Here is a 27444-nt window from a genome sequence, read left to right on the forward strand (position 1 = left end):
CGCATGCGTAGAGTGATGAATAAGAGACAACAACTGAAGGATTATTACAAGAGAAAATGAGGCCACCTGTGGTTGGGTGGGGCTGCTGTAATTAGTGCTACAGATAAAAGTGCAGCTTGGTGTTTTAGCCTCATGGATGTTTTTCTATTTATAAAAACTTTTGGGTTTTCCTTTTATTGTGTGGGGTGTGTCTTCCTGGACTAATTACCCTGTAATTATGGGTGGTTGAAACACACCGGCAGAACACGCGGGAGGCCGTGCCTATGTGTGGAGGTGGCACACTCACATTTGCAAACCGGTAGGGAAGGTAAGTGAAAACCTTTTCTACTGGATATCTTAGTGTGCTGCAAGAAAACCACTAGTATATTGGAAAGGAATTGATAAAAAGCTCTCAGGCCCAGAGTACACTAAATCAGTCCATTAGTCCATACGCCCAGGGACAGTCTGCTTATCAGAGACCCTTCGGCCCTTCAGCCTGGAAAAATTCCCCTACAAAGTTTTTCCTTTCCCCCGTTGGAAATGTCCAAATATTGAATGCGAAAAACAAACGGCCTAGGCCTGAATAACCCACCCTCCCATTACATTCTCTGCTTCTGGGTAGAAGAGTGAGAGCTTGTGTGTTGGGCAGCTTATTTTATGCTTTGCCTGGGATGAAAAATTGCCTCCTTGTCAGAAACGTCTCTGGGGTGTCTAGACAGAAGAAAAGCTTCTCACTAGATGGAATCTGGAGGATAGCATACTTGTAAATCAAAAAGCCAGTTCATCGGCAGAGAGAAATCTTACTTCGCCAATACTGGAAAGGGGGATTTTTGTCCATTGTTTCTCTGCAGGACTTGCCTGAAATTGTATCCGCTAGAAACTTTGCTCTTTTCGGAGACGCTGTCGAGCCGGCTGAAAGAATAACTGGGAATGCAGTGCTCCCAAGAATGATCCAGATCGCACACCCATCCAATCTTGATTCCTATTATCCCACCCTGCATAGGAAAGCACAGCTTTAGGAGGACTCTCAGGAGATCCTAGCAATTAAGCCAAAGAAAGAAATCAGAGCTGCTTCGAAAGGTACAATTTACTCATTAATCCACTTTCTAATCCACTGACTCTTCGATCAAACAATCCAGGTCACTGGCAAATTTTTTAAAAAGTACATTTCCTCTGCATACCTCTAAGATGTGGGGTTATGCTTCTTATTAATAACTGGCTAGGAATGAGGGAGCAATTATTCCACATCAATTAATGCAACATACACGTCTGTATTAAAAAAAATCTATAGGGTTCACATAAAATCCTGTTTTGTCTAATTGCAATGCCTCATTTTGGTCAATGGCTCTCCTCTTTCACTATTTATTACATTGATAATTCCATTTATACTACTAAATTACCATAGACGTTAGAGACTGGCATTTTAGAATTTCAGCCAGCCTGACAATGGCTTTTCATGAACCCTGAGCAATCTTTGTAGCTAACGGGATTTGAAAACAAATTTCCAGGCAAATAAACAAAACCTAAATGTTGGTTGATGTTCCAATATGATGGCTGTGCAACTGGAATTCTCACCGTCCTTGCCAACGATGTAAAGTTTTGTCCTGCAAATTTTACAATGTCCCCAAGGCGCAGGATTGGACAGAAGGGCTGCTTTAAAGGATGGAAGTGGCATTTTTGGATATCTTCGGCTGTGATGTTGGGTAACAGGTTTCCCCTGTGAAGAAAGCAAAGAAAACTATCCCAAGAGCAAACCATCCATCTCCAGAGAGGTGGTTGTGGTCAGAGAGGATAGGGTAGAGAATAACAATTGTGAACTTGGCACAACATATTGTAGGTTATGGGATTTTTTCAAAACTACTTCCTTATCTAGCCTCAGTTAGAGATCATGCAAAAGTTAAGAGCTACAGTGTTCCCTCCATTTTCACGGGGGATGCGTTCAGAGACCACCCGCAAAAGTCGAATTTCTGCGAAGTAGAGATGCGGAAGTAAATACACTATTTTTGGCTATGAACAGTATCACAAGCCTTCCCGTAACACTTTAAACCCCTAAATTACAATTTCCCATTCCCTTAGCAACCATTTAGATTATTACTCACCATGATTTTTTATTAAAGTTTATTTAAAAAATATTTATTAAAAGTGGATGAAAGTTTGGTGATGACGTATGACGTCATCGGGCAGGAAAAACCGTGGTATAGGGGGGGGGAAATGCAAAGTGTTTTTTAATTAATATTTTTGAAAAACCGTGGTATAGACTTTTCGCGAAGTTCGAACCAGCGAAAATCGAGGGAACACTTAGCTAATAAAAAGTACCAGCAGCTGCTTGATATTTGCTAGCAGGATACATAAACTAGTTCACTTATAAGTAACATGTTGGTAAGAAGTATTGGAAGAGTAGGTCACCTCATTTGGGGAGAACCAAGTCAAGAATGACTGGTGTAAACAATTTGGATTCCACATCAGAGTGAATTTGTGGCTGCCTTCCATCTCTTTACACACAGACGCATGAACATATACACACATGCCCATTATCCAACAACTGATTAGGTATGTTGGTGTATGCTATTTATTGAGTTTATGGTCCAGGTGGGAGTCAGTTTCTATCCATGCTGCTTTTCCAAGTGACCTCCTGAAACTCAGGTGGTATTGATCAGGCAAAACCTTCGAACTAGATAAATAATTCTCATTTCAAGGGCACCTAATATGTATTGAGAAGTAAATTCCAAGGTGTAACAGTAAATCTGGGTCGGTGTTATCTTACTCACTTTTCAAAATCGAACAGTGGAAAGCGAATACTATTCTTAATGAAGAGAGTGAAGTTTTCAGCTTCTAGCATTACAGGTCTGCAGAGAGAAAAATACTGATTGACATCGAATTGAAATCAGGAGTGAATTTAAAAAAAGGAAGAAAAACAATTCAAGAATCGTTTGCTATCCTCTTGAAATCTGTATCAAACTGGAGAAACCATAAGCAGGGAAATCTTAATTTCTCTTTTTGATAAAATATGTGGATTGAAAGCAAAGAGTTAATACTCCTTTTTGGGGAGGGAATCTCTCCCCCCCCCCCGTTTTACCAAGGCTGTGGTTTCAGATCTTTGAACTTCCCCACTTTTTGAACTTCTATTAGCCTGTCTTCTTCTAATTTAGCATCAATCATTTGTGAGGAAAATACAGAGATGTCATTGTGGAGGCCCATGGTCCTTACTGACAAGTAAGAGGGACAGTAGGCAGGCATGCAACTCCATCAACAGAATAAGAGGAAGGACCTTTGGCAATATTGAACTTGATTCCTGCTCTAAATTTCACACCCTTAGTTTTCTTCAGAAGAGAACATGGTACATTGAATGATGATCTATAGTCTGTGTTATGGCCTACATAAAACTCAACACAGATACTTGACCCTTCAAAATTTATATATATATATATATATATATATATATATATATATATATATATATATATATATATATTTGTTTTCGTAAATTTTCACGGGTATATGTATGTAGATTGTTCTGAGTTCGGGTTTTGCCCTGTGTAATGTTTTGCATGTCTATGCGACGTTTCGGCAAAATCACATTCACCATCATCATATGTCACATGTTTAAGCTGAATTTTGAAAATTAAGGGAGACTAGGATAGATCTATTTCGGCCTTATTTTGGCCTCATCAGCTAGCCATACCCACTGGGACTTGAACCTGCAACTTTTGCCTTGTAAGGCAGAGAATTATCCTCTAGGCTACAGTATCCAATCCCTTCAGCTCTGTACCAGGGAAGGGTTACATTTTGTATATATATTTTAAGCAAAATCATCTTTTTTATGCCCAAAAAGTATTGACACATGGTAACTCTATATAATGATTACAACTAGCTATTGCATTCAACAATTTGTCCAGATCACATGCCAAGAAAATTCCCTTAGTGATAGTGAGGCTAATGTCCGATCCATAGCTTTCCATGTGCTTAGGCCTTTATCACCCAAGCCCCATTAAAAAAAGCTAATAAAAACAAAAGATAATGATAATAATGATAATAATAATAATAATAATAATAATAATAATAATAATAATAATAATTTATTAGATTTGTATGCTGCCCCTCTCCGAGGACTCATATACGTCAACTTTCCCAGAAGGGATTCTAGATTTCCAGTCAACTAGTTTTACATTCTGTGACTATGTTCCCAACTACAGTATGGCCTATATTCCCTTCCTAGAAAACATAGACTGTTATAGATAAGTGCTTACACATCCACATTGTCCATTTCAGCTGGGCACCAGCCCTGGATCTGACAGGTCCGAAAAGTAGCATTGAAATTGACACATCGGCCTGTTAATATTCCTGCAAAAAAAGAAAACAGCCCCATCATTTCAATCACTAGAAGCCCAATTTACCCCAACTCTTGGGATATGTTTTGACAGGTTATCTGGGGGCAATTCTGCTTCTGTCTGCCTCATCAGTAGAAGACTTATAATTTTTATGTCCCCCTCGCTTTTTTTCTGAAAAATGCACTCCAGCAAAAGGGCAAGAACATAGCAATAGCAAAAGCATTTAAGGCTCACATACCACTTAACAGTGCTTTACGGCACTCTCTAAGCAGTTTACAGAATCAGCATATTGCCCCCAACAATCTGGGTCTCATTTTACTGATCTTGGAAAGATCGAAGGCTGAGTCAATCTTGAACCAGTCAGGATTGAACTGTGGACAGTCAGTAGATTTAGTCTGCAATACTGCATTCTAACCACTGCTCCATCATGGCTGTCATATATCTATATACTCATCAATAGTGGTACCTAGAAGCCATATTTTTTGTGCACAATTTAATTTATATTTCTATCAGATTTATCTTTCAAGAGGTACAAAATCTCACCAATATAATGACAGCATCACCCAGGTTTTGGGAAATAAATTGTGCCAGAGAGGGAGAAAATGGAGGGGACAATTTGAAGCAGAAATAGAGTTGGACTTGAAGGGAACTCTGTATAGTAGCTTTTTGAGGATCAGGTGTCTTCGAGATGCATAGAGAGAATATAGTCTGCAGCCCCTAGGGATCAGAGCATAAAGAATAGGCCGCATACCCTCTTAAAGTCCCCGAATATAATGGTCATTATTTTCTTTTGCCGGCTGAAAAAATATCAAATTGACATGATCTTGATGCTATTTCTTTCTGTACCAATGCAAGCATTTTACAGCTCTGTTGTCTTTAGTCTCTTAATACAATATACCAATACAACCTACTCATCAATATTATATAAAGCAGAGAAAAGTTGTAAAAAATAGGAAGCCAAGTAAATTAAAGACCGTAATAGTAAAAAAAAGAGAGAAAAAGCAATATGGTTAATTTGATTTACATTCATATACAGTATGAATACAGGGTGTATTTGTTTTGTACCTTTGCAAACTATCATTGCTTATTCCGTGTCTGTACGTTACCTTTTGTTCTTTCAACTTTTTACCTCTCTCCCACTTCGAGAATTTCATTAGTTCCAGCTAGCTATAATTTTCTTGCCCCTCTCTACCCATACAGTGTTATATTTTTTGTGATTCAATACTCATTTATTCTCTCGATAGGATTACACTACCATAAAGTACAGTACTTCTTTTTTCATACTGGCCACTAAATTTTATACTTGATCCATATTTATTTGGCACACATTCATTCTTGACTCTATTTCTTCTTGATTTACTGTAGGATGACCATATATAAGTACAACATTCCTACTAGATTCAGCTTGCTTTTATATTTCTGCTTCATGTTTCCATACAGCAATCTTAAACATAGCTACCTGTATTTTTTAATTCTCTCAACACATATTTCTTTCTTGCTAACTAACTACATCCCATCTTAAATTTTCTCCATTCATTTCAACTTCTTTAGCAAACATTCTGCTGAGGAACACAAATTTATCTATTTGCTCAATTCTTTCCCCCTTTTATATACTGTATGAATAACCATTAAATTTTTCCTGTAGTCTAAATTGCTGCCTCTGTATTTTTTTCGATTGTGAAGGATGCAATATCCAGTTTGGTCATCGTGTGTACAGATTTTTAACCATTCTGTTAAGACAGAGCATTGCCCGGAGTATGCCATCATGGTGGTTTATTAAACTAAATTTGTTTAAAGTTAATTTAAAACCAAATTAGTATAGCAGTGATTGCATGACCTCTGTAGATATTTTTTTAAAAAAAATAATAATTTTTAAAAATTATCTAAACATTACCTCCTTGATCTTCAACACAGAACTTTAATTTCCACATGCATGCTTCTCATTGCATTATTCATTCATTCATTCATTCATCTATTTATCTATTTATCTATCTATCTATCTATCTATCTATCTATCTATCTATCTATCTATTTATCATCTATTTATCTATTTATCTATTTATCTATTTATCTATTTATTTATTGGACTTCTATGCCGCCCACTCCGAGGACTCAGGGTGGCTCACAACATATAATAAATAATATACAGTTTCTTAAATCCAATTAATTAATTAAAAGTCTAAAAAAAACCAAAAAATCCATCAAAAAACAGTCATTCCATTTATTTATTTTATTTATTTTATTTTATTTATTAGATTTGTATGCCGCCCCTCTCTGGAGACTCAACATTCTCTCAACGCATTCATTGACCAGGGGGCAAGAAATAATAGCCTCAAGCCTGGTGACATAAGTGAGTCTTGAGACTCTTGCAGAAGGGGGCAGTACAAATCTCCAAGGGGAGCTGATTCCAGAGGGCCGGGCCCCTCACAGAGAAGGCTCTTCCTCTATGTCCCACCAAATGACATTGTCTAGTTGACAGAACTTGGAGAAGGCTGAATCTGTGGGACCGGATCGGTCACTAGGATTCATTATACAGGCCACCTAACCTTGACTGCAAATCATTTGGGTCCTCAAATCATAACACGGCACTCTCTGCATATAAAATTACAATACATGCATATTGTTACCAACAACTTACTTCTACTATCATCACAAGGATTCCTTACACTTTTACTCATAAATGCATCCTTGTCCTGCCCCTGGCTTTGTAGTGTACCATTTGCTGAGCATTTATTGTCATGCACGCTTTCTTCCATAATACACTGTGCTTATCACTCTTAGCAGCCAACCTCCATCTGTATATTTATGCAAAACAATTCCATAATTCAAACCTATTGTGCTTTCTCTAAACGAATAAATACACAATAAACTTTCTCACATTTTTAGATTCCTTGCTAATTTGCCGAAGTGCAAAAGTCTGGTCTGCCTACCCTTCGCCTAGCGTAAAGCTGCACTGCTCTTCCCAGCTTTTACTGTCACCTCTTGTCCTCTTCCAGTCAGAAGTCTGCCAAGCCTTTTCCCAGGCACACTCAAAAATCAATCCTCCTGCAATGTTTGCATTCGCTTTTGCTACCATCCAGTTACTATCAGGAAAACAGTGTCATTCAAAGCAGTAATCAGGCATGCGGCACGTTAAATCAAGTCTCTTAGTTTCCATAAGAGCCCTCCACAATCACGCTGGCAATTAACAGATAGGCAGATTGTCTATGATGAGCATTTTCCCTCCTCCCTCTGCGGGTGAGATATCTGGCTTACCACCACTGGTGATGGAGACAGGCTTCTTGCACTCGCTATCCGAGGTACACTGGTAACGAAGGTTATTCTACAAGGGGAAGACAAAGAGAAGGGAAGAAATTAACTGGTTCCCCAACATCATAATCAATGTATATATTATGAGGCAAGAAGGGAGATGCGCGCTGCTTTGAAAGTCAAAAGTCCACCACTCAATTTTTAACTCAGTGAGAAACATACCCAGTGCATGCAAATTATTCCCAGGTGAGACTTTTACTTCTTCAGGTATTGCTGTTAAGAGACTTCTGTCTGGAATGCCAAAAAGCTGCTGCCTTATTATTTTTTAAAAATAAACTTGCTATAATCCAGCTTCGCTCAAGTCATGGGGGCTCTGCAGCTTTCTAAAAACAATTCCTTGACAGTATGAAGCAAAACACTAAAGTTTTGGAGTCTCCTACCTGTTATTTGGAAACAGCTCAAAGTCTGCGCAAAGCAGAAGACAGCTACCACCCCTAGCCCCCAATCTCTAGTTTAATCCCACTCCCTGCCCTCTCGGTTTAGTAACATACCTCAGGGCAGAAGCCTTGCACCTGGTTCTCCGTCACAATGAGTTTGGTAATGATGACAAAGACTGATGTCCCCTGCCAGGTAGACGGATCCAAAAGATGAAGGCAGAAAGGGGGAGAAAATACGATGTGAAATATTTTGAATGTAAGAGCACAGAGAAGGCACATCAACCCCTGGTTAGTTCTTTCTGCCTGCTCATCCAAGTCTACGGAGAGGGGCGGCATACAAATCCAATAAATAAATAAAATAAATAAATCATAATCAGGGGTGGAAATCAGCAGGTTGGGAGAGGTTCTGGAGAACTGTTAGTGGAAATTTTGAGTAGTTTGGAGAACTGGCAAATATCAACTCTGGCTGGCCCTAGAGTGGGGTGGGAATAAGGATTTTGCAGTACCAAATACACTTACAACCAAATACACATAAAATTCAATATAAAACCCCCTAAAAACTGTACAAAACAATTTAAAACTAGGAAGCCCTGCCATGCCTACCAAGACACGCACACAGAACCGATAGGGAAAATTTTTGAATTACACCCCGATCATAATAGGCCACTAGCCTTATAACTAAGATTTAGAATTAGAATTTTTGGGGATGGGGGGAGCAAAATGTACTACTAAAAAAAAGTTAAACAGCGAACAGGATTATCAATAGAGATATGAACTCTCTCTCACTGGATATTCTCTAGCAAAGACTACAGCTTGAGAAAAATTTCTCTGAAGTTTGGGTTCTTTCGTCAAAGAGAAGCTTGGACTCAAATGGCCTACATGGAGTTCTGTGATTCTATCTCCACCAATGTCCATATTATCCTCCACAATATTTTTCAACACTGAAGTGTAAGCAGGACCATTTCTAAGATACAGTACGTTCCTAACCTTGCTTGAGTCATTTCCATATTGCAACAGACAACTTTGCATTTCTTTATTGCACGCCTGTAAAATGTTTCACAACCTACAAGTGTGCACAAAGATAAACTTCAGATTTCCTAACACGTATTTCATATGCTCCAGAAGCTGAGACCTATTATAATTCCTAACAATAAACTGGCCAAAGGAAAAGGAGGAAATGGAAGAACAGCTGCCATCCGGATGTCTAGGAGTCAGAATGCTGGATTATGGCAATCAATGGTTTATTTATTTATTTGGATTTATATGCTGCCCTATTCACACAGGACTCTGGGCAGTTCACAACCAAATACACATAAAATGCAATATAAAACCCTCTAAAAACTGTACAAAACGATTTAAAACTAGCAAAACTAAAACTAGGTTTCTAGTCCTAATTCAGTGTTTCCCAACCTTGGCAACTTGAAGATATTTGGACTTCAACTCCCAGAATTCCCCAGCCAGCGAATGCTGGCTGGGGAATTCTGGGAGTTGAAGTCCAAATATCTTCAAGTTGCCAAGGTTGGGAAACACTGTCCTAATTAGAGGAATCCATTTTTAATTCCACTATTTAGGAAACCTTTTGCTATCAGATAATCTTTGCACTTGATTACCACGATTGCTATCCTACTGAATTAAATGGGATTTATTCCCAGGTAATTAGGAAATTGTGATTGATCTGCAGTGAGAATTAACTTTCAGGAAAGAAGACATCCAGAATTGTTCATTGGATCCTTTATGAACTTGCACTTAACAAAATTTAGCAATTATTTTATTTTCAGTCTCTTACATTATTCAGTCGGTTCCCCAGTTTACCTTCAACTGCTACTTCATTTGCCATTTTCTTCTTATTCTATTTGTCTGAATCGGGGTGGGCAAAGTTAGCTCTTCTAAGCAATGTGGACTTCAACTCCCAGAATTCCTGAGCTAGTATGATTGGCTCAGGAATTCTGGGAGTTGAAGTCCAAAAGTCATAGAAGAGCCAACTTCTCCTTCCCTTGGTCTAAATGAATAAATATTGTCCAGGGAACCGTGTCTTTCCTAGTAAGAGATCTGACATGGGTTTTACATACAATAGCTGAATCAAAACACATTTCTGAGATTCCAGGAAATAAGTGTAATATCAGCTCTCCCCACCCCTCTCCAAATCTGCAACAAATGTGTTGAAAGAAGAACAAGGAAGGATTTGTGTGCCAGTTAGATACTAGATAGTCTTTCTGGATTGGTCAACTTGTGGGTGGATTGACAAGCTCAAAGAGGAGATCAGGTCAAGCTCAAAGCAGGGAAGCCACAAGCCTCCTAGCAGCTGGGCATCAGTGCAGAAGGGAAGGGTAGGGTGATTAGGTCGTAGTCAGGTGGTGACTACAATCACCCAATTAAGACCCCATTCATTTTAATGCACAAGCAATGTAAAAAGACACCTTGACTCTTTGGCCATACCCCTCTCCCCTGCAAACACCCCTGGGAAAAGGATGAAGCCAGTGGTTACGTGGGACCAGCTTCAGCATTCATTACTAACAATGTGATTCGGGATTGGCGTGGAAAAAATAATGAATCGAGAGTTTGTTCTTGTTTTCAGTTAGCAGTCGTTCTAATTATGCCACAGTTTTTGAATATAGCTTTCCCTCTTTGTAGTTAAGCAAGACTGTCAGGGTTCTTTGTGAGCATGTTCCCCTTTTGCAGCTTTCAGCAATCAAAATGAATAAATGAAGATATGTTCTCTAACTTTTAGAAAAACAAGTGGGATTTGCAACCCCATGCAGCATGAAAAATTTGTTAGGCATTCTCTATTCTTGTGCTCTCCCCGACCCACTCACCCCACCCCTTTTCTTTTGAACAGGGACTAGTTTTGTGCATTGTACACACTTGTTTGTTTACCTATGGCTAATTCAAAAAACTGTAATTAGATTGCAACAGTTATGCTAAGCCATAAAACACGGTTTAGAAGCCCCAATAGCTAAACCGAGCCTAGAGAGATCCCATTATGAGTCTGCTCATATAAGAACTTTGTTAGTAAATTGGCAAGGCACATTCTTTACTGGAGTATTTATTCTCTAGTAATTCCCCAACTTCCATTTCTGGCTTTACAGTATAAACATACCATTCACCTCATTGAATAGAGAAAATGGTAAAATAAAATTCCTTTTCAATTTGCTTGGTTTTATATTGCATTTTCCCTTCTTTTGGTGGTTGAGAGGTGCAGCCTAAGGAGCATGTGTTTTTCGGTTCTTTGTTGTGATGGTAGTACAGGTAGTCCTTAACTTATGACCACAACTGAGCCCAGAATTTCGGTTGTTAAGTGAATTTTGCGCCCATTTTACAAACTTTCTTGCCACCGTTGTTAAGTTAATTGCTGCAGTTGTTAAGTTAGTAACCCTGTTGCTAAGTGAATTGGAATTTCTCCATCCACTCTGCTTGTCAGAAATTTGCACAAGGCAATGTCATGACCCCCGGGCAGGGAACGGCTACCAAAATATTTACTACCACACTCTGGGCATGGCTTATGCAGGACACCCTGCATTTTCTTTCAACATATTTCAGTGCAATTGGGCACTCTGGGGTGGAGCTCCATTTTTGCTACCCCACTGCATCTCCCACCCCCCGGTCCGGGCAGTAGTCTACTCCTGTCCCCAGGATATTACAACTGTCATAAATATGAACCAGTCATCAAGCGGGGTGGCATGCAAATCTAATTAATAATAATAATAATAATAATAATAATAATAATAATAATAATAATAATAATAATATGAATCTTGATCAGGTGACCATGAGGATGCAGCAATTGCTATAAGTGTTTAAAAAATGGTCATAACCAGAGGTGGGCAGCAGGCAGGACAGGGTGGAACACAGTTCCACCAATGGAAATTTATTTATTTATTTATTGGATTTGTATACCACCCTTCTCCGAGGACTCGGGGCAGCTCACAACATAAATGAAGCTGTGTGCCCAGCTCCAGCTGACCATCCCACTCTCCCATCCTCCTCCTTGGAAAGCGGCAGGGAGACCAGCACTGGCAGGAGTTGCAGGGGGTCCATTTCCTCCCTCCTCTTTTCTCAACAGCTGATCGGCACCCATTCACCTAGCTACCCAGCCTGAGGCAGGGGGTGACCCAGGAAGGAGAGCGTGGAAGCAAATTGTCACGCCAGAAAGCCACACTGGTGAGGTTGTAAGTCGAGGACTTAACAGTTCACTTGAACAATGATGATCATTCAAGCCACTCCCCCCTGATCACATGGCTGGCAAGCCACTCCTACCCAGTCACATGACCATCACACCACACCCACAAAATAAGCCACACCCACAGTGTGGCAGTAAAAATTTTGGCTGCCCATTACTGGTCATAAGTCACTTTTCTCCGTGCTGTTGTAAATTTGAACAGTCACTAAATGGGCCGTGGCAAATTGAGGGCTACCTATATAAGCAAAACAAAGTGCTAGTTCTCAAGCAGCAGCCATTGATTCCCTCCCTTGAAACTCTCAAAGAATGCTCCTACCATAAAGAAACCAATGAAAAGCCACACGTTTGCAATACTATCATCTTGCTAGAGCCACGAAAGGAAATACCCGGATTAGATGCCATGATATTAATAAGGACGTGTGAGATTTGTGGAAATGAGGTTACTATCATCATGCCATCAGGCTAAAGTGCTACCCCTGCAATAGCTGTGTTCTTGAATATGGCAGAGATTTCTAAGGGCATTAAAGTGATAGAGTGGTTGACACCATCCCTGTGTCAGGTTTTTCCTCTATTGGCTGCTGTATACTCGGCAAAATTCACCCAAACTATTAATGGGGTACAGCCAGTGGTGGATTGCTGTCGGTTCGGACTGATTCACCTGCACCGGTGGCAGAAATTTGCACCTGCTCACCGAATCGGCAGCGATGGCCAATTGTTCATGCCCCCAACTGGTTCTCTGGTCGTTGCAGCTGGCAAAGAACTCTCTGCTCATGTGTAGAGGTTCATTTCCGCAAGGGAGACATGATCGAAACATTTAAATATGTTAAAGGGTTAAATAAGGTCCAGGAGGGAAGTGTTTTTAATAGGAAAGTGAACACAAGAACAAGGGACACAGTCTGAGGTTACTTGGAGGAAAGATCAAAAGCAACATGAGAAAATATTATTTTACTGAAAGAGTAGTAGATCCTTGGAACAAACTTCCAGCAGATGTGGTAGATAAATCCACAGTAACTGAATTTAAACATGCCTGGGATAAACATATATCCATCCTAAGATAAAATACAGGAAATAGTATAAGGGCAGACTAGATGGACCACGAGGTCTTTTTCTGCCGTCTGACTTCTATGTTTCTATGTGATGTCCAGGGAAGGGCTGCCTGTTGCCGGCACTACCAGTGTGTTCCTGGCAGCGAGTGTGTGTGCGCACGGGTCCAGCGCATGTACACCGGTGTGAGACTCAGCTTCCTGCACATGTGCAGAAGTAGAATCTTATGTGAGGATGCTCACATCAGCGAGATTTTGCCGATTTTCAGCCATTCATTTGTACACCATCTGCTGTTAAGCTCACCTCTCCTCTATTCTGCCTTTCTCATGGCTTGTTTGCAAACGTATGCAACCAACTGTTATTAGCAGTTGGTTATGGAATTTCCTATCCCAGAAATCCTTAGCCCCCCAACACATCCTCCCATGTGGAGCAAAGGAAAAGTGGGAGTTACCCAAGTGAGTGAATCAGAGGGAGCAGATCCTGGGTCATCATCGGTAGTCACCTAAAGGTGGAGGCGCTTTGATGGTGGAGTTATTTGGGAACATGATATGTCTTTATTACGTGCTTTTAGGCTTACTTGAAACAACTGGCTTTGAAGGGTGTCAATCTGCCTAATCTATCACTGAACAAACAATCTTATGATGCTTGGACATCACACCAAGCTATAATATTGTTTGTTTAATTTGGGTTTAGCTCAATGTATGAACTCAGACATGGGAAATCATGGTTTCCAAGTTTGAATTCTTTGCTTTATTATTTTTTAATTGTCTCAATAAAGTGAATTGGGTGGATATGTACACACACAGGGGATATCTATCGTTCTAGCTCACTGAAATCGCTGTGCTTTTTGCCCTATTTCTTTTCAAGGGCTGGTTACATTCCTGCAACGAGGAGGCACTTATTGTTTTTAATAGCCATGGAAATAATGAAGTAATGTAATAAAATTAACAGACGGGGCAGGGAAGAATTTTCACTCGGTTTTTCTCCCATTTTGGCAGCGTGTGTGCGTTTGTGTGGGAGGTGGGATTTTACTTTTATAGATGTGTTAAGCTGATCAGAGGCTCTGCATGCTGATTTCCCTTTGTTTCCCACAGGAAAATCATTCTGCAGCTGATATTTGGTGCCATGATCCTGGGGGAGTTTTATGGACCCCCGAATGGGCCTAAGGCTGCCTGTGCGGCCTATACCAAAAGTTGCACAGCTAAGCTGAGCAGATATCCAAGGCTGCTGTTTGAAGGGGCTGATTCTCACATTCTCCAAACATAGCCTTGCTCTTTTTTTCCCTTTGCAGAGAACATAATCTTGTAAAGTGTCTTTGCTATCCCTACCCACTTGGACAGCATTACCTGTGGACAGTAATGGGCAGCCAAATTTTTTACTGCCACACACTGTGGGTGTGGCTTATTTTGTGGGTTTGGCTTGATGGTCATGTGACTGGGTAGGAGTGGCTTGATGGCCATGTGACCAGGTGGGAGTGGCTTGAACGATCATCATCGTTCAAGTGAACTGTTATGTCTTCCACTTACAACCTCACCAGTGTCGCTCTCTGGGGCGACAATTTGTTTCGTGTTTCCTGCGCTCTCCTTCCTGGGTCGCCCCCTGCTTCAGGCTGGGTAGCTAGGTGAATGGGTGCCAATCAGCTGTTGAGAAAAAAGGGAGGAGGAAATGGGCCCCCTGCAACTCCTGCCGGTGCTGGTCTCTCTATCACTTTCCAAGGAGGAGGAGGAGGATGGGGAGGGGGATAGTCAGCTGGAGCTAGACACACAGCTTCATTTCCACTGGTGGAACTGCATTCCATCTCGTCCTGCCTGCTGCCCACCCCTGCCTGTGGATAAGGTGACCCAATGTCCCACTTTTGGCGGGACAGTCCCGCTTTTGAGCAATTTTTTCCTGCGGCCCACAGCGTTTTTTAAAAGTCCCGATTTTTTTAAAGCGATTGTGTTGGAGCCTCTTCATCCTTTGATGCCGGGCGATGACGTGGCTTGAAGGGATCGCCCGGCAAGCAGCTCAGCTTCCACACTGCCCAAAATTGGCTGATGCAAAGTGGGGAGGGGGAAAAGAAAAAAATGAAGCGGTGGCCCTAAACTTTGGCGCTATCGGCTATGGGTTGCTTTGCGCATATCCAACAGAGTGCACACGCGTGTGAGAGAGAGAAAGATCAGCAGGTTGGAGAAGAGACGGAGTGTGCACCGCTCCAGCGTTAGGGGGGGAAAGAGTAGGGAAACCTCTTTCTTTGAGGTGAAGCCCCACCCTAACACTATTAAGTGGGAAAACAAACGCTGAGGTAAAATTCTTTAGAAATTTTTCAGTCGTCTGTCCGTCCTCCGTCCCCCACCGTCAATGGTGTCCCGCTTTACCGAAGTTACAATGTGGTCACCTTACCTGTGGAGGTGTGACATAATCTGCTGTATCCATAATGCGGTTGCTGTAGTTGCCAAACCCCTTCACTTTTGTCACGACGGAGGATTCAATGGAGGTGTCCCTTACCTGGTAGGCCTTCTCATGCAGGAACACCCACCTGTGGAAGAGAGAATCTTTCAATGCAGTAACTCTTCTACGGCTAATGGAAGGTACAATTTCTGTCCCTGTTCCCGACGTTGTTGAATTGCAGGGCATCCGTATCCAGAACCCTCACCCTTGTCTGAAACTAATTTGTTGGGCACTTTAGTTCAGCCTGCATTTGGAAGACACAGATCTCCACTTGCTGCATTCTAGGGCATTGCAACATGGCAAAACCCCTGCTCTAATTATTATGGGCAGCCTTCATGAAATGTCTCCTTAGATCAATGATTCCCAACCTTGGCAACTTGAAGATATCTGGATTTCAACTCCCAGAATTCCCCAGCCAGCATTCGCTGGCTTGGGAATTCTGGGAGTTGAAGTCCAAATATCTTCAAGTTGCCAAGGTTGGGAAACACTGCTTTAGATAAACTAGATGTGTAGCTTCTCACCCTTCTCATTGGCTTTGATTGGCCACTCTAGCTGTTCTCAATTAATAGACTCTTGATGGCATCCTCTGCTCACTAATTTCCATCAGGGCTTATTTGGACCTGTTTTAGCCATAGCAGTTTAGACTTATATACCACTTCATAGTGCTTTTACAACCCTCTCTAAGCAGTTTACAGAATCAGTATATTGCCTCTAACAATCAGGGTCCTCATTTTACCCGCCTGGAAAGGATGGAAGGCTGAGTCAACCTTGAGCCGGTGGTGAGATTTGAACTGCTGAACTACAGCTAGCTGTTAGCTAAAGTTGCCTGCAGTGTTGCACTCTAATCACTGCGCCACCTTGGCTCTTTATTTGTGGCCAACTCATTTATCTAGCACAGGAGTGTCCAACTTGCAGCTTGCAGGACAGATACATCACGTGTCAACTACACCCACCCCCGGTTTAGTGAAGGGGGGGAGTTGTGACACATCACATGATGACAACGTGACACCATGAGTTTGACACCCCTGATCTAGTGCAGTGTTTCTTAACCTTGACAATTTTAAGACATGTGAACTTAAGCTTCAACTTCCAGAGGAACACTGATATACAGATATCATTTTGATGAAGCATACCCATTAAAGCAGTGGTTTTCAACCTTTCTAATGTCGCGGCCCCTTGATACAGTTCCTCATGTTGTGGTGACCCCCAACCATAAGTCGAGCACCAATTCTCCCAACAGAGCTTTAAGCAGATTGGCAGGAAGGTCAGAGGGACACCTCCACTGTAAACACCTGATTGGTCGGATTGTAAAAATATGTTCCAAGGTGCCAGAATGGAAGCTTTAGTTCTTAACATCATGGGAAATTTGTCTTTTCCCATGGTCTTAGGCAGTGAAGGGCTATCAAAATTTTTGCTACCACACTGTGGGTGTCGCTTATGCAGGATGCCCTGCATTTTCTTTCAATATCTTTCAATGCAAATTGGATGCTCGAGGGTGGAGCTCCATTTTCACTACCCCACTGTGTTCCCCCATCCGGGCAGCAGCCCACCCCTGGTCTTAGGTGACCCCTGTGAAACAGTTGTTCAACCCCCAAAGGGTTCCCGACCCCCAGGTTGAAAACCATTGCCTTAAAGTATTGCATCTCCCAACCTTTCATACAGCGTTAATAATGATGAAATGCCTTTTGTTTTCAATTTTTACCTGCTATGATGTTTTAGACATCTATGGCCTCATTGCTGCAAGCCCACTCTTGTCTAACTTCAGGAAACTAACATCCAAGATTCATCCTGGTTTTTAATTCAGCCACGCGAGCAAGCCTATACAAAATCTGGTTTTTGTTGCAATATAAGTAAATTGATTCTACAGACCGTTAGACTGATAGACTATTACCCAGAATTGGCCATTAACGGATGCTAAAATTACACTTTTGTTAACCTAATCAGGCCATTCTGCACATTCACCTTACTTCTTGATGCACACTGCCCTCTAGTGCGCAGAAATAACTTAGTTTATTACCGCAATTCATTGGGCTCAATTAAAAACTCAGCACTGATTTCCACAAGAACAAGCACAAGCAGATTGTCAGCACTGATAAAATTATCTCTTGAACTCAGGTACTGAAGAGTAAGCTCCCCTGGTTTTAATTAAACTTACTTCTGACTAAGACACTTTCATTTCCTAAGGCACTTAGGAATGGAAAGTGTAACATGATTAACCAAACTGTAGATTACGGAGGAAGCCCTCTGATAATTAGTCTGATTTCTCACAGGCAACAGGGTGCATTGGGCTGATAATGTATAAGCATTTAAGATATGTTTTTTTAATGGAATGTGAGATGCCTAATTCTGATTCTGTCACTTCCCCTGGCAAAGTATTCCGATTGCCAATTATTTCTTCTATGAAATATTTATACCAAACTCCTAATTCAAATGCTTCATTCTCACTGCTGGATTTCACTTTGCCTGTCTAGATTTTTTTTATTTTAAAGAAGCAACTATGAGACATCTTGCAGAACGTATGAGCAAATGTAGCTGATGCTATCCAGTTTGCATTGGAGGAATTTTTGAGCCTCATAAGAGGGAACAAAATCCCCATGAAGTATCAGATACCACACATTCAAGGATGGAAAGCCACTAATGGAACAAATTTAATTACAGCCTTTTTTTTCTTCCTACCTCCACATCTACTGAGAACTTGGTAAAATGCTGAACACCATTAACCACAATTATCTTGAAATCAAACTATCCTTTCAGCGAAATGTTCCTGCATTTACTTCTCTCTTTGGTCATCATGGGAGAACATAATCCATATAAACCATACCTTTGGGTGACTTTGGTCCAACCCAAAGAAAGAGGAGGAGGCAAAGGCAAGTGCACAATACAACCCCAAGATATCTGCTTGCAGTCCTGGAGCACTTCCGCCATCCCATCAGCCCCGTAGCAGCAGCAGCAGCTCCACCAAGTATGGTGGGGTTGTGGCCCACTTGTCTTCCCCTCCACCTCAGGTCCCACTTACTGCATCCATCCCACCCTTCCAGAACACTTTCTTCTTTCTCCCACTCTTGAGAGAAAGAAAGAAAGAAAGAGAAAGAAAGAAAAAAGAAGGAAAGGAAGGAAAGGGGGAAGAGAGAGAGGGAGAAGAAAGAGAGGGAGACAAGAAAAAAGAGAAAGAAAAAGAAAGAAAAAGAGAGAAAGAAAGAGAAAAAAGAAAGAAAGAAAGAAAAAAGAGGGGAAAAGAAAGAAAGAGGAAGGGAAAGAGAAAGAGAGACAGAAAGAAAAAAAGAAAGGAAGGGAAGAAAGAAAGAAAGAAAGAAAGAAAGAAAAATAGGGAAAGAGAAAGATAAAAAGAAAGAGAAAGGGAGAGAGAAAGAAAGAAAGAAAGAAAGAAAAAGAGGGTAAAAGAAAGAAAGAGGAAGGGAAAGAGAAAGAGAGAGACAGAAAGAAAAAATAAAGAAAGGAAGGAAGGAGGGAAGGAAGGAAAGAAAGAAAGAAAGAAAAAGAGGGAAAGAGAAAGATAAAAAGAAAGAGAAAGGGAGAAAGAAAGAAAGAAAGAAAACATATGACCACAATTGAGCCCAAAATTTTGGTTGCTAAGCAAGAGCATTATTAATTGAGTTTCACTACATTTTGTGACTACCAAGCCAAACCCACCAAGCTATGCTCACAGAACCAGTAGGGAATTTTTTTACATTTCACCACTGGTGTAGTGGGAAGGATTATTGGGTGAGAGGAGGAAGGGCAGGATAGTAAATTAAATTTCGATCAGGGCAAATCAATAGATGCAATTTACATTGACTTCTGTAAAGCCTTTGACTCAGTGGTTCATGACAAACTACTTGTAAAACTGAAATCCTATGGCATCTCAGGATCCCTATATGTCAAAATAGGGAGCACCATATCTAATCCTGTTCTGGTTAACAGTGGCGTACCCAAGGCAGCATATTAGGACCAACATTATTCATACTCTATATAAATGACCTTTGCGATCACATTAAAAGTAACTGCGTTCTCTTCACCAATGATGTCAACCTTTTCAACAACACCAATAACACAACTACTCTCAAAAAAGACCTTGACTTTGTGTCTGAATGGTCAAACATCTGGCAATTTCAAATCTCAATCAAAAAATGCTCTGTACATCAATGCTCTACACATTGACAAAAAGAATCAGAACACCAAATACAAGACCTTACAGACAACCCTCACTCTATAAAAGACCTTAGAATACTCATATCAAATGACCTAAGTGCCAAAGCCCACTGCAACAACATCGCCAAAAAGGCTTCAAGAGTTGTTAACTTAAGTAGCTTCTGCTCTCGTAATCTCACACTATTAACCAGAGCATACAAAACTTTTGCCAGACCAATCCTTGAATACAGCTCATCTGTTTGGAACCACACTGCATTTTGGACATAAACTCTTTAGAAAATGTCCAGAGATACTTTACTAGAAGAGCCATCCACTCCTCCACTTGCAACAGAATGCAACTAGACTTACAATTCTAGGTTTAGAAAGCTTAAAACTACGCCGCCTTAAATACAACCTAAGCATAGCCTATAAAATCATCTGTTACAACGTTCTTCCTGAAAACAGCTTCAGCTTCAACTACACACAAGCACACAACAGATACAAACTTAAAGTAAATTGCTCCAAACTCAACTGCAGGAAGTACGACTTTAGTAACTGAATAGTTAATGCATGGAACTCACTACCTGATTCTGTAGTCTCATCACCTAACCTCCAAAACTTTACCCTTTACCCTTTACCCGTTGACCTCACCCGATTCCTAAGAGGTCAGTAAGGGGCGTGCCTAAGTGCATCAGCGTACCTACTGTCCTAATGTTTCTCTCTTACTAGTATCATGTACAGTATATTAAACATTGTTATATCTTTGCACGCTACCAATACGTACTTGACTAAATAAACAAACAAACAAACAAATAAACAAACAAATAAATAAACAAATAAATAAATGGCAAAAGATGGGGAGAGGAACCAAGGTTGAGATATCATAATGGTAATTCACATCAAGATGGCTTGGGTGTAAATTAAATGTAAATTGGTTCTTCCTTTTCTGTTTGGAACCAGAGGTGATGGAGTGGGGAGGAGTTTCTACAGTAATGGATTTTAATCAGGGAGGGGAAGAATTTTAGAGAGTTTTCTAATTGATTAGAGTAAATGCTCAAGAGAGTGAAGTTGGCTGGTAACAGCATTTCCTTGTTTACCAGCCAAGATGTTGCAGAACTAATGATTGCTCTGGTCAGTTATTCTGCCTGACAAAGTCATATGCATACAATGTCTTGTTTTCCTTTTGTTTTTTTGTATTTTCTGCCTGTCTCACTGTAGGGCTACTCTGGGTGGCTCACAATAATAAAAAGGAAGGAAATGAAAGGCGTGCAGACAGAGCAGGGGTAAAATAATAGAACCATAAAATAAGGAATGGAAAAGGAGCACCAAGAGAATACATCAAACTGATAAGCAAAAAGATGGATGGGTGGAAAGCAGAGAAGGGAGAGAGCTGGAATCTGCCCTCAATCCCTCCAATGTGGATCTCACCCTTTTGGGCCCCCCAGGTCTGCAAGTCTTTCTTTTGTTAGAAGAGGGAAAACCCTACTTTTCAACTGGAACAACTAAAGATAAGCATAAACTGCTTTTCTTTTCTAGTGAGCCAGGATTGAGGCATGACATTTAGTTCAATCGGTGAAATATCTTCGTGCGGTGCCTATGGGGAGAATCCTAAAGCAAATCAATCTAGACTGCATTGATCTAATAGGAGCTGCCCTTAAAGAATATCTGAAAGCTTCCATTGGTGCAAAATGCAGCAGCACAGGCAGTTATGCTGAAACCTAGATGTGTGTATGTTGCACCCCTGCACCATGCTCTCATAGTTTACCAAATTGTTTCCGAGTCCAAAATTCTGGTGGTAACCTATAATTTAATTTAATTTATTACACTTTTAAACCACCCACCTCCTTGCGGATTCTGGGCGGCGTACAGCAATAAAAATATAGTATAAAACAATGATAAACCACATGATAAAAACAGTAGCAGTATAAAACAATTAAACACCCCCCCCCCCCGAGGTAAAACAATCATTTAGCAAACATTCATACTTCTTGGGCCAGAGCTAGTTGGTTTTGCTCATCGGCCCCAGGCCTACTGGCAGAGCCATGTTTTCACAGCCTTTTAGAAGGCTAGGAAAGTGGGCAGTTGATTCCATAGAACCGGAACCACCACAGAAAAGGCCTTCCCACATGGTCCCGCCTTCTGGGCTGGGTTATTTGAGCAATCGCCTTTCCCCAGCGATATCTACCCATCCCATCAGATTCGACATAAGAAGCTTGTTTTGGGTTCCTCAACTAGAGAATGTCATCTGGCCTTTATTTGGTTGTAAACTACTGAGAATCTGAATGACTTCTTGGCATGCTACCTGGAGAATTCTGGATGTTGAAGCCCACACCTTAAAGTTGCCCTGATTGAGAAACACTGCCTTGCAGAATCAGACCGTATGGATCTTTAAAGGTCAGTCCTAATATCTTGGATCCGTGAATTGGAACTTATGGCACATAAGAGCCCTCCCAGCCTCCCCCTTCTGGCCATCGCCTGCTTGAAGCTGCCCGCCAGGATCCTCAGAAGCCAGCCCAGCAGAACCTGCCTCCCAAGCCCTCTTGTCCCGTGGGAGACGAAGCACTGGGGGGGATATGTCAGGCTCTATCAAGTGGGCAATGGCTGGGAGCCGCCGAAATGAGAGAGAACTAGGGGCAGGGATTTTCGGCGACTCCCAGCCATCGCCTGTTTGATGGAGCCTGACACCACTCCCCTCCAGTGCTTCGCCTCCAGCCAGGCCAGAGGTGTTGGGGTTGAGGTTTGGGTTTGGGTTCGGCAAACCTACCTGAACTCCGACGGCAAGTTTGTCCGAACCCGCCAAACCCGAACTTCAATGGGTTCGCCCAACTCTCATTGTGATTAGTTGGTTGTCTGACAGCCACACTATAAAAGGAGCTTTCAGAAGTCTGTTCGCTGTTCTATTTAACTTGAGACGGAGTGGTGCTGAAAATGCCAGAATATAAGTTCCCTGTTTAAAAAGTCATGCCACTGCTAAGTTCTGTGAGTGCAAAGACTCACCTATCTAACACTCAACCCTCTTGCTTTTGCTTGTTTTTAATATTTAGCTCTTTTTAATACCTGGGGTTTGGTTTACCCACCATGACAGTTATCACATTGATTTTATAAAAAATGGAAGCTGAACAACTGCCCTTCCCCAAAAACCAAATAACAATAACAACAGAGTTGGAAGGGACCTTGGAGGTCTTCTAGTCCAACCCCCTGCTTAGGCAGGAAACCCTACACTACTTCAAACAGATGGTTATCCAACATCTTCTTAAAAACTTCCAATGTTGGAGCATACACAACTTCTAGAGGCAAGCTGTTCCACTGATTAATTGTTCTAACTGTTGTTGTGGTTAGCTCTGGCCCAGCTTCTGCCCCAAGGACTGTGGATGTGGGGGAGACATCCACATGCTGCAGGCCTGTTTTGCCCCCAGTGGAATCTGCTGATGAAGGCTCCTCTGACCAAGAAGACATGAGTGACAGGGAGGAGGAGAGTGTGGCAGACAGCTCAGAAGGAGATCAATTATCTAGCTCCTCCTTGGATTCAGAACAAGAGTTAATGATACAGCCACGCATGCGGAGAGCGATGCATAGGCAACAACAACTGAGAGATTATTATCAAAGAAAATGAGGCCACCTGTGGTTGGGTGGGGCTGTGGTAATTAGTGAGGCTGCTATAAATAGCAGCCTGTGGGTTTGGCCATTGTGGAGAATTATCTGATCCTTGTGTTTCGTGACTGCTTTACTGACTTTGACCTTTTGTGTGCTGATTTTTCCCCGCTTTGAAACTAAACCAGAGCAGAGTGTGTTTCACTTTGTGAAAGAAGAAGGGCTGTGAATTGCCTCACAGCTGCAAGATAAGTATCACAGAATTGATAAGGGACTTGTACAAATTACCAGTTTGTTTGGAGACGAGTGCTCTTTGCTATACCAAAAGAGCGCTTGGTTTAAGTGAATTTTCATTATAAAGAACATTGTTTTGAATTTTCAAACGTGTGTGTGTCTGAAATTTGTACCTGTGAATTTTTGGGAGGAGTCTACCAGAGAGCCCGACAGAACAACTGTTAGGACATTTCTCCTTAGTTCTAAGTTGTTTCTCTCCTTGTTCAGCTTCCACCCATTGCTTCTTGTTCTACCCTCAGGTGCTTTGGAGAATAGGTTGACTCCTTCTTTGTGGCAACCCCTGAGAATGATCTGGCTTCTTTCAATGTTCCGCAGTCCAGTCGGTATCAAGCATCAGATCTCAGACGCAAATATTCTCTGAGGCTTGGAGCTGAACTAAAAAGCATTTCTCGATGACCCACCTTTCCATCTCACAGCATCCCAATGCAGAAATGCCTGGGATTGATCCCGGAGAGTTTGATTGTTTGTGAATCTATTAACCGGGTGAAGTGACCAGAGGGAAATTGACTAGAAACTCGCCAGGCCTAATTAGCAGTAATCGGAAATAGTCTGTTCAGAAACAGCTGGAGAGAAAACCTGGTTGATAGGGAATGAACATGTCACGCTAAGTCCCAGGTTATTAGTAGTTCTTGTGTGGGGTTGATTTCAGAAAAGAGCAACCGCTTTGAAATAAAAGACCCTTGTTCCCAAAAATAACAGACATATACAGTAGTACCCCTAGATACGAGCATAATTCGTTCCATAAGGGAGCTTGTATCTTGAGGCAACTCGTATTCTGGAACAAATAACTTTTTTCCCCTCCGAGATAACCAAAAGCAAGGATTCTAACCAAAAGCAAGGATTCTTGCGCCACCTAGTGGACGCTCGGCTCGTATCCCGAATTTCAGCTTGGGAGTAGAACAGAAATGTCTCTCCCCTCCTAGCTCGTATCTGGAAATACTCGCATGTAGAGCAGCTCATATCTAGAGGTACTACTGCATTGGGAATTCATGCAGGTTCATGATTTTGTTTGGTTGCCAGTAGGTTCATCTCACAATGAAATTGAAACTGACTTTCTTTTCTAGTCGCTCCCTAACTCTATCAAGATTAGCTCCTCCTGAATCAAGAGACTTCCCAGTCTGGCTTACTATATGAATGATGGGCTGTGGTGGCAGATGCTATCCCAACTCTACAAGAGTTCATACAAGGGGCCGCATAGAATCTGTAATTATGTTTTTCAATATCGGTTGGTAAGAATCTTGGGCTACAAATCCAATCCCAATCTTATTTTTGCAGGCCCCAGAAGTGTGTTGCTGAAAATCCAGCAGCAAAATGACAATTTTTCAGCAGGGCAGTTTTTAAAAATCTTTATCTACAAGCAAAACAAAGCCATTTAAATTACAAAATAGGTGTGTTTAACCTTGGGAAACTTGATATACCTGACTCTAATATTTCTAAGAGTGCACAGGGACCCCTGGATCAGCATTACCCATTCCTCAGAAACTGCATATAATAAGGGGGGGAGAGACAAAATTTCCCTCCAGCTGAAAAAAAAGTACTGCCCTCTTTTATAGCTACAAGTTAGGTTATACATTTCTTTGAGCAGGAGCCAATTCTCCTGTGCTTTACTGAATAATAAGATGGGATTGTTTTCTCCATGCAATTCAAAATTCTGAAAAGTATATTTCCTGGTACACAGACGGAGACATGTTTCCAACACAGTACATTCCCTTTGCAAGGTTTTCAGTTAGACGTAAGTGTATGTACTTCTCTGCTTTCATTACTGGAGCAAACCGGGATGGCTTTTCCAGATGGTGCAGCAATGTTGCATGATGATGCTCAAATGTCGTTGGATTTACAAGTAGCAGCTGGGGCAAGGAGCACCTGCGTACAATTGCAATTATTACGCCAACTATCAAGTAAAATAAAAAACGAACTATAAAATAGGAAGTCAACCTATTTTTCAAAATACCTGAAGGCAAAAAGCAATGGGTGGAAACTGAACAAAGAGAGAAGAAATCTAGAACTAAGGCGAAACTTCATGAGAGTAAGACTAATCGACCAGTGGAACAACTTGCCTTTGAAAGTTGTGGATGCGCCAACACCAGAAGTTTTTAAAGAAGAGTTTGGACAGCCATTTCTCTGAATAGTATAGGTCTTCTGCTTGAGCAGGAGACTGGACTAGAAGACCTCCAACATCCCTGCTACCTTTCCTAAGCTGTATTTGGTGACTGTTTATCCACATCTTCACAATTTCTCACAATAATGCACTTTCTCTGAGGCTACTCTTGAAAGTTGCCCTGAAACTGGACCTGGTGTAAAATACAACAGCTGGATTAATAATTACAACTAGGTACAGTGGTACCTCTACTTATGAACTGAATTCATTCTGTGACCAGGTACTTCAGTAGAAAAGTTGGTAAGAAGAACCAATTTTCCCATAGTAATCAATGTAAAAGCAAATAATGTGTGTGATTGGGGAAACCACAGGGAGGGTGGAGCCCCTGTTTCCTCCCAGGAGATTCCTAGAGAGGCCCCACGGAGGCTTCTCCCTGCCTTTTCTGGCCCTGTTTCCTCCCAGAAGATTCCTAGAGAGGCCCCACAGAGGCTTCTCCCCACCTTTTCCGGCCCTGTTTCCTCCCAGGAGATTCCTAGAGAGGCCCCATGGAGGCTTCTCCCCACCTTTTCCAGCCCTGTTTCCTCCCAGGAGACTCCTAGAAAGGCCCCAGAGAGGCTTCTCCCTGCCTTTTCCAGTTACAGTTTCGGAGGCTCGGATTCTTAAATGGAAAATGGTTCTTGAGAAGAGGCAAAACAATCTTGAATATCCGCTTCTTATCTAGAAAAGTTCGTAAGTAGAGGCATTCTTAGGTAGAAGTACCACTGTATAGGAATCATATGATGCCTATAGTGAGATAATCAGCACTGGTAGCTAATTGCTTACCAGCATCCATCTAAGGCAGTGATGGCGAACCTTTCTATTTTGTTTGCATTCCAAAAGGGGTGTGGGTGGGTGAGCTAGCATGTGTGCACATGCACGCACCCCTTCCCTCCCAAGTCCAAAAATCAGCTGATGCATGCTGGAGCTGAAACATGGCAAAGTCCCATGTGCCTTCTGATATGGCCAGGAGTGGACAGCAGGCAGGATGGGGTGGAACGCAGTTCCACCGGCAGAAATGAAGATCAGCTCCAGCTGATCAGCAGCTGTCACTTCCTGGATTACTAGTCTCGGCTCGGCTCTCCTTTTTTCCCCTGCTGCTGCTGTGTCTGTGCTCCATGCTTTTTTCCTCTTTCCTCCTTCCTGGCCTTGGCTGAGCTTCCCTCTCTCCTACCTGGCTCCCCTCCAGCCTCACGTGGCCACTTCCCACCTGAGGTGCAAGCAGAAGGCGTGGGTGGAGGCGGCACTGGCAGCATTTATGCTTCTGGCAACACCCGTTTGCCTAGCTACCCAGCCTGAGGGGGTGGGGTGAGCCAGGAAGGAGGGCGCAGGAAACACGAAGCAAATTGTCACCCCAGCGAGCGACACTGAAAGGTTTGTAATTCGAGGACTTACATGTTGATCATTCAAGCCACTCCCACCTGATCACATGGCTGGCAAGCCACTCCTACCCAGTCACATGACCATTAAGCCACACCCACAAAATAAGCCACACCCACAGTGTGGCAGTAAAACTTTTGGCTGCCCATTACTAGATATGGCTCCGTGTGCCACCTATGGCACGTGTGCCATAAGTTCCGGATCACGGATCCAAGGTATTAGGACTGACATTTAAAGATCCATACGGCCTGACTCTCCAAGGCAGTGTTTCTC

General features: G+C 41.8%; 1 protein-coding gene across 1 annotated transcript in view; it reads right to left on the reverse strand.

Moving 5' to 3' along the window:
- The window catches only part of P2RX3 (purinergic receptor P2X 3), a 70241-nt gene that overhangs the window by 13582 nt on the left and 29215 nt on the right, over window positions 1-27444 (reverse strand). The window contains exons 3-9 of the mRNA XM_070747549.1: window positions 15597-15732; window positions 8108-8179; window positions 7563-7629; window positions 4227-4320; window positions 2748-2825; window positions 1555-1696; window positions 838-974 (exon numbers count right to left, since the gene is read on the reverse strand). Of these exons, the coding sequence (XP_070603650.1) occupies window positions 838-974; window positions 1555-1696; window positions 2748-2825; window positions 4227-4320; window positions 7563-7629; window positions 8108-8179; window positions 15597-15732 (726 nt within the window). The remainder of the gene's footprint in view (window positions 1-837; window positions 975-1554; window positions 1697-2747; window positions 2826-4226; window positions 4321-7562; window positions 7630-8107; window positions 8180-15596; window positions 15733-27444) is intronic.

The sequence above is a fragment of the Erythrolamprus reginae genome, chromosome 1 (assembly GCF_031021105.1).
Source record: "Erythrolamprus reginae isolate rEryReg1 chromosome 1, rEryReg1.hap1, whole genome shotgun sequence".
NCBI lineage: Eukaryota > Metazoa > Chordata > Lepidosauria > Squamata > Dipsadidae > Erythrolamprus > Erythrolamprus reginae.